The sequence below is a fragment of the Coregonus clupeaformis genome, chromosome 10 (genome assembly GCF_020615455.1).
Source record: "Coregonus clupeaformis isolate EN_2021a chromosome 10, ASM2061545v1, whole genome shotgun sequence".
Lineage (NCBI taxonomy): Eukaryota > Metazoa > Chordata > Actinopteri > Salmoniformes > Salmonidae > Coregonus > Coregonus clupeaformis.
This window is the reverse complement of record NC_059201.1, coordinates 20,104,177-20,112,044: the sequence shown is the minus strand read 5'-3', so window position 1 is coordinate 20,112,044 and position 7,868 is coordinate 20,104,177. Positions and strand designations below refer to the sequence as shown.

Sequence of the window (7,868 nt, the reverse complement as noted above, 5' to 3'; positions counted from 1 at the left end):
TAAACCTGTCAGCCACAGGGGAGTGAGTGTATGTTAACCCAGATTATACAGCATGATACTGGTTAAAGAGCCATGAGTGTCGGTGGGACCAGGAAGTCTTCAGACAATCCCTTAATGTTATTGATCTGTGCTTTGTGTGAGGGTCACCCCTGTCAGGAAATCTGCTGCTGATCCAAGCCTCAAAGAGCACTGAACACACACACACACATACACGCACGCTCACGCTCACACACACAGGTTCCGCATTTTAACACACACACACTCACACACACTGTCTTTGTCTCTCTCTCTCTCTCTCTCTCTCTCTCTCTCAATTTCACTCTCTCACACACATTCTCACAAACACTGTCTCTCTCTCACTCTCCCACTCTCACACTAACTGTTTGTGTTGTTGTGTGTCCAGTTCCTCTGCGCTACGACACTATGACCATCATCTGGATCTGTATGGTTCTGGTCTCTGGCCTGGTCACCTTCCTGGCCATCGTCATCTGCAGGAAACGGCAAGGCAACCCTTTCTTACACTACACCACTACCCGTGATGTGGATGAGTCCTCTCTGACTCTACGTCATTCATATACGTATGTGGGATATTTTTTTACACTACCTCAACGAGGGTTCAAGTAAATGTTACCATCGTCTCCATAGGATTAATTTATAGTAGGGTTAATATTTATATTAGTATTTTTTGTTGTTCTTTATCTGCCTGTGATGTCCTATACCCATATGCATTGAAATCCATAGGATCACCTCTAAACCCGATAGGCTCTTATGCTACGGTAACTGTTTCCATGGTGTGTCTGTCTGCAACCTCAAAGCCCCACAGCACTGTGATATGTCCATCATACAGGAAACCAAGGAGAAAATCTCTCTAACGTTGTTCCACTAATGGTTTTAATTAGTACAGAGTAGTTCTCACTCTAGATTACAGCCTGCGTTTACAGTGGAAAGTCAAGTCATCTCACAGAGTTTCTGCATAGGTAATGTTCAGACCCAGCTGAGTTTTGTAATTCTAAACCAAGGGGCCAGGGTTCCGGTCTAGAAGCACGGTTTCGACTGCTCCTACAGTTTTGCTTCTGCAGTTTAACTGACGCCCGGCCCAGAAAGACAATTTCCTAATAAGGCACTTTAGTCATCACCTTTGTGCACAAAACATCCATTGAATTATTCAAATAATAATTGAGGCCAATCTTTTTTTTTTTATCACTCACAGCCGAAGATACAGTATTAACATTTTATATTCATCCAATATCTGCCATATTTGTGGATGACGTAATGACGTTGTCACTGCTCATGCCGCTCCCTGTGCGCACTGAGTGCTAATGCACATGTGATGTTGGTCCGTATAAACCGGATGCAACTCGGATATACAGTAGACGGTCCGTGAATCGGCGTACGTGAACGTAAGTAGATTACCTTAAAAACAACGGGCGGACATTTTGGACACAGTCTCCAGTTCTTATTATACCTCAGTGTCCTAAACAGTGAGTTTAATTATAATGGCGATTCATTTTGGTTAAGTAACAATGCAATTGTTTTTTACGTATCCCTCTCCTTCAATTCCCTCTTCTGAGGTCTACAACTCTTCCACAAATAATTAATTCATTGCGTTTAATTATTTCCATCTTCAATGCATGTTAACGTTTTCAAGCCAAGCTCATTTGGAATGGGAAGCTAAAAAGAGTGGAAAACAGTGAGAAGTGTGTATCCCCGTGTGACTCTAAACTATTCTGAAGACTTACATTTTTAAAAGGCCTTTTAGTGTGAATGAACTGCTATGATGAGACTGAAGAGTTTTGACAGACAACGTGATGCTCTATATAAACCACACAGCAGAGAAGACTTGGAAATAGAAAGTAGAATGCAGCATCACAACATATCCCTACCATTGTCCTACCCATAGTGACATTTAAATGTTTCTGTGTGTTTGTGATACAGACACTGTGGCTATAGCAAGGCCTTCCAGGACTCTGATGAGGAGAAGATGCATTACCAGAATGGCCATGGTGCGTTGTATTATTATTACTAGTATATTATTATATTTATATTATTATATGTCTTCACTCCAGTGGTAATAATGTTCATCCTCAGTGTACATAGTTCACTTCCCTTTTCATTCAGATTTTTTCAGGTAGAAATTCTCTCTCTCTGAGAGATATTTTCAAAGCTTATGTGGGTTTTCAAGTTCACATTATTATTTTTTAATATTCTCTCGCTCTTGCTCTCTCTCATGTAGCATATTGTTTCCATCCAGTGGTATGTGACCAGATGCTAATGTTGTTTATTTTAGTGTCATTCCCCGACGCACGTTTCTACATCGACCCACACACCTACGAGGACCCCTGCCAGGCCGTCCATGAGTTTGCCAGAGAAATTGAAGCTTCCAGGATCAAACTGGAGAAAATCATTGGCTCAGGTAAACTGAAAATCATTGGCTGAGGTAAATGCTGCGGTGTGCAGCGGAGAGGGATGGCACGGTGGAATCAGAGCGTTGCATGGGGCTATCAATCAAACACACCGGGAATACTAACATCATATTGGCACAGCAGGACATGGCAACACACAGGCGTCATAATCAGGTCTGTTAACAATGACCTTTAGAATGGTAGTTGTTGTTAAGACACAGAAGAGGAAAGGGGAAGACATGTAATGACGTGTTCTGGGACTTTTCAAAGCACAAAGGAGAAATATACCGTATATATATATTTTTGTTTTTGTTCTAATTAATTTTTCAATCAAAGGATACATCAGTCTATAATGTGGTCAGGGAGGCATATACTGTATATCAACCTGAATTGTGTGTTTGTGTGTGTGTTTATGTGTGTGTGTCTCCAGGTGAGTTTGGGGAGGTGTGTTACGGGCGGATGCGTCTCCCAGGGAAGAGAGACATTCCGGTGGCTCTGAAGACGCTGAAGGCAGGATACAGTGACAAGCAGAGGAGGGAATTCCTGGCCGAGGCATCAATCATGGCCCAGTTTGACCACCCTAACATCATCCACCTGGAGGGAGTGGTCACACGCAGTAAGATTCCAATTGTTTTGATTTGATTCAACTCCATTTTCAGTTTGGTGCAATTCAATTTATTTTCAGCTAAATTCAATTAAATGCAATAAGTAAGTTACCTCGTGTAAATTACTGTGGAATAATGCTTCCTGCCTCACTCCCTCCCCCTCACTCCCTTACTCCAGGTAAACCAGTCATGATCATCACTGAGTACATGGAGAATGGATCTCTGGACTCTTTCCTGAGGGTTTGTTGCTTTAATGTTTTTATATATACTGAACAAAAATATAAACACAACATGTAAAGTGTTCGTCCCATGTCTCATGAGCTGAAATGAATTATCCCAGAAATTTTCTATATGCACAAAAAGCTTATTTCTCTAAAATGTTATGCACAAATTTGTTTACATCCCTGTTAGTGAGCATTTCTCATTTGCCAAGATAATCCATCACCCTGACAGGTGTGGCATATCAAGAAGCTGATTAAACGGCATGGTCATTACACAGGTGCACCTTGTGCTGGGGACAATAAAATGTGCAGTTTTGTCACACAACACAATGCCACAGAGGTTTTGAGGGAGCATGCAATTGGCATGCTGACTGCAGGAATGTCCACCAGAGCTGTTGCCAGAGAATTGTTGAATGTTGTTTAGAAAATTTGGCAGTACGTCCAACCAGCCTCACAAACGCAGTGTATGGCGTCGTGTGGGCGAGAGTTTTGCTGATGTCAACGTTTTGAACAGAGTGTCCCATGGTGGCGGTGGGATTATGGTATGGGCAGGCATAATCTACGGACAACGACCACAATTGCATTTTATCGATGGCAATTTGAATGCACAAAAATACCGTGACGAAATCCTGAGGTCCATTGTGAGGACAATTTTTTTTTTAAAGGTATCTGTGACCAACAGATGCATATCTGTATTCCCAGTCATGTGAAATCCATAGATTAGGGCCTAATTAATTTATTTCAATTGATTGATTTCCTCATACTCAGTAAAATTTTGAAATTGTTGCATGTTGCGTTTATATTTTTGTTCAGTATATTTTCCTGTGAAGCACATTGCATTGCATTCCATGTCTGAAATGTGCTGTATAAATAAAATAATGCTTGATATGGATTTATTCTCTATTTCACATACTTTCCCTCTTTCTATCAGATTCCCTCACTTACTTTCTCCTGTGAACACATTTTTTAATTGTTTTTGAAAGACTTGACATCAGAAATCTCAATCAATATGCCTGTAACGAATACTACAATCTCTCTCTCCATCTCAACCCCGTTCTACTCCTCTTTCCCCCTCCTCCTCTCAGAGACATGATGGTCAGTTCACTATAATCCAGTTGGTGGGCGTGCTGCGTGGCATTGCGGCGGGTATGACCTACCTGGCAGACCTGGGCTACATCCACCGCGACCTGGCAGCTCGTAACATCCTGGTCAACAGCAACCTGGTGTGTAAGGTGTCTGACTTTGGCCTGTCCAGAGTCCTGGAGGACGACCCCGACGCAGCATACACCACCAGTGTGAGTTCACACTCTAATGATAGCTCAATTCTAAAACTCTAATATGCACTAGGTTCTAATACTGTTGTAGCCCTAGTTCTCTAGTTCAGGTTCTGTTTTCTATTCCGTGGTGAAATGCCAGTGTCGGCTCTAGTGTGGTGCTGTTCCTTTCAGGGTGGTAAGATTCCGATCCGCTGGACGGCGCCGGAGGCCATCGCCTACAGGAAGTTCTCCTCATCCAGTGACGTGTGGAGCTACGGTGTGGTCATGTGGGAGGTCATGTCATACGGGGAGAGGCCATACTGGAACCTCACCAACCGAGATGTAAGTGGAGTGGACACACACACACACAAAAACACATGTACTGTATGTGTGTGTAATGATACCTGTGTGTGTGTGTGTGTGTGTGTGTGTGTGTGTGTGTGTGTGTGTGTGTGTGTGTGTGTGTGTGTGTGTGTGTGTGTGTGTAGGTGATAAAGTCAGTAGAGGAGGGCTACAGGCTGCCTGCTCCAATGAGTTGTCCAGGTGCTCTACACACTCTCATGCTGGACTGCTGGCAGAAGGACCGCAACGAGAGGCCTCGCTTCTGCCAGATTGTTACAGTTCTAGACAAGCTTATCCGTAACCCGGAGAACCTTAAGACCATGGACACACTGTGCAGGTGAGCAGACTGCTAGGCCACCATCGCCTGGGCAATACAGATTGCTTGGGAGGCATTGTCTGGACAACAGGTTGCAAATCCACTCTCAGTTCATCTGTCAAACATGAGCTGTGGGATAAAGTTACAGCCCAAAGTTTCCCTCAAACTTCCCCAGCTGATGCGAGGGAGACGGGTTGCCTTAGGGGAGCAAGGAACGGCCGTGTTCGTTTTCCAATAAGCTCATCTCTGATAGACGCGCTCTCTGTTAAATAAGAGCCTGCCTGTGATATTGACATTGATCGTTTTGGGAATCAGAGAGCAGAGAGAATAACGGCTGAAGCTAGAGTTGGACCCGTGTTAAATCGCTCCGTTCAGATCCCGGGTCCCGGATCCCTGGTGCATGTCAGGGGGAAAAATGGGAGATGGAGGGAAGAAGGGGGTGTTAAGGATTTCTCCCTGAATTAATCTAGCCAAACCAGCCATCCTGCAATCAGAGCAGCCACCTATTCTCTATCATTTTAACTGCTATTGATTTTCTGCCTTAGCTGCTAGTGCATTTCAATACCTTTTTTTCATCTCTCTCTTTCTTTATGCCTACCCTCTCCCTTTTCTCTCGCTCTCTCTCTCGCCCCCAGGTTAGGCACACCTCCCATGATGGACAGAAGTATCCCAGACTTCAGCAGCTGTAGTTCTGTGGATGAGTGGCTGGATACCATCAAGATGGGCCGATACAAGGACCACTTTGCTGTAGGAGGCTACCTGACCTTGGGCCACGTCATAGGCATGAACCAAGGGTAAGGGGCCAGGCCACAGCTTCACATTGACACCACACTACAGTCCTACTCTCACAACATCACACTCTAATCACATTATCCAAATGGCATGGATGCAGTTGCCATAAAGTGCTTAACAGTAACTTGGTCTGTCACATATCTGTCACACGTCTGTGTGTTTATCATATCTGATGAATGTTAATGCATGTGATCACTGATGTGTGTGTGACTTTGTTCCATCTCTGTGTCCTACAGGGATATCCACAGGCTGGGGGTGACACTGATGGGCCACCAGAAGAAGATCATGACCAGTGTACAGCTAATGCGTGTTCAGGTGCTCAACAGGAGTGTGCCCTCAGTGCACGTGTAACTTCAGCCTCCAAGCTTCACCAGCCAGCCGAATGTCAAATCTAGCCCCAGGCTTCTGAGGCCTAGTGGAAGTTCCTGGGAATAGATATAGATCTATGGCTATCAGAGAAACTATAAGAGGAGTGTCTGGGTGACATTCTGGTGAACTTTTCAAGACTTCTTCTTTGAGAGATTGAAACTTCCAGAGCACGGATTTGAAGGGACTCGAGTACAGTAGCCTATCAAGCCCATGGGACATTTTCATCTTTGTTTTTCCTATTCAGAAATGCTTTGTGAGTTCTATGTCTTGTTTGTAAAAATGGATGGACTGCCTTAATCTCCACAGACAATTTACATTTTGTTGTATACAAAGAGAGATTTTATGAATTTATCAGAAGAGTATGTTATAATGGATCTGAGTGATAACCTAGCATACAGTAAGAGAGAGACTGACAGGGGCTGGAGCATTGAGCTGTGTCCCCAAGCACATAGTATCCTATGGTTCCCCTGAGAACTGGCCCATGGCCCCAAAACTGACATGGCACAAGAAGACCCTGCACCTGACAGTGGACAAACAGCAACAACCCAGTTGACTCACCAGAAGTCCCAAGTCTCCTCAATCGAGGAGGAGACCAGTTTCAACAAGAGAGACAAACTCACACATAAACCTTTGAATGACCATGGGAGAGAAGCATTGTGTTCTCTCCCTGTTACAGCTGCGTAGCGCACAACTACTGTAGAAAATCTGTATGGATGATGACTTATTGTGATTTGTCACTGTTTTGACTCTGTGGTGGTTAGAAGGAAAAAACTAAGAATAGGGAAAGTTCTGTATGTGGAATGTTTTTATCTAAATACCCTGAAAACAATATTATTTATGGTCCTAGTTTCCCTGTGCAATCAAGAGAATGCTTTTCTTGTGCACCTCTGTAGGACTATACTTGGTGGTCGTGTCTCTTTTTATTAGAGAAGAACCTCATATTCCCTGAATATGCATTGCATAACTATGGTGTCATTTTAAAAATGTTTCCGGATCTTTCTTGAGATGCTTTCAAAAAATATAGAAATTCCATATTTTATCAAAGTATGTTTTGTTAGATTAATCTTTCAGTTTGTCTATACCATTACATACCTACAGTCACAGCAATACAACTGGATTTACTCACGTCTGTCTGAAATTAGGTCTATTTGCTGTCAAACTAAATTAAAAAGACAAAGGCTTTTTGCAAAGATTGATGGATCATCCTTGTTTCTAATGTTGAATCATAAAATGTGCAAATATTCCATGATGACACAATAAAGAAAAAAAATCTGTGTGTGTGTGTGACTGAAACAGCGATACACTTCTGTATGCATAGCTCAATGCTGATAGAGTCCACTACAATGACTGATCTGGGAATTAATAAAACGGGTTTAACACAACAACTGACCTGTCTCGCCTGGGATGTTGCAGAATTTTACACATTGCGATTCGGAACACAACACCATGACTAATCTAGGAATTAATTAAATTCATTTAACACAACAGGGTTGGGGTTATGGTAATGGGGAGATGTAGATGTGAAGCGGTTAGGCCAAGATTCAATCCGATTGTGGGTTATAGCA

The 7,868-nt window shown here is 43.1% G+C and overlaps 1 protein-coding gene across 1 annotated transcript in view; it reads left to right on the top strand.

Moving 5' to 3' along the window:
- Window positions 1-7,577, top strand: part of epha8 (eph receptor A8) — a 93,395-nt gene extending 85,818 nt beyond the window's left edge. Inside the window, exons 11-20 of the mRNA XM_045222878.1 lie at window positions 404-500; window positions 1,936-2,003; window positions 2,288-2,413; window positions 2,833-3,018; window positions 3,186-3,247; window positions 4,314-4,523; window positions 4,677-4,826; window positions 4,973-5,163; window positions 5,778-5,936; window positions 6,171-7,577. Of these exons, the coding sequence (XP_045078813.1) occupies window positions 404-500; window positions 1,936-2,003; window positions 2,288-2,413; window positions 2,833-3,018; window positions 3,186-3,247; window positions 4,314-4,523; window positions 4,677-4,826; window positions 4,973-5,163; window positions 5,778-5,936; window positions 6,171-6,285 (1,364 nt within the window). The 3' untranslated portion in view covers window positions 6,286-7,577. The remainder of the gene's footprint in view (window positions 1-403; window positions 501-1,935; window positions 2,004-2,287; window positions 2,414-2,832; window positions 3,019-3,185; window positions 3,248-4,313; window positions 4,524-4,676; window positions 4,827-4,972; window positions 5,164-5,777; window positions 5,937-6,170) is intronic.
- The last annotated feature ends 291 nt before the right edge of the window (window positions 7,578-7,868 follow it).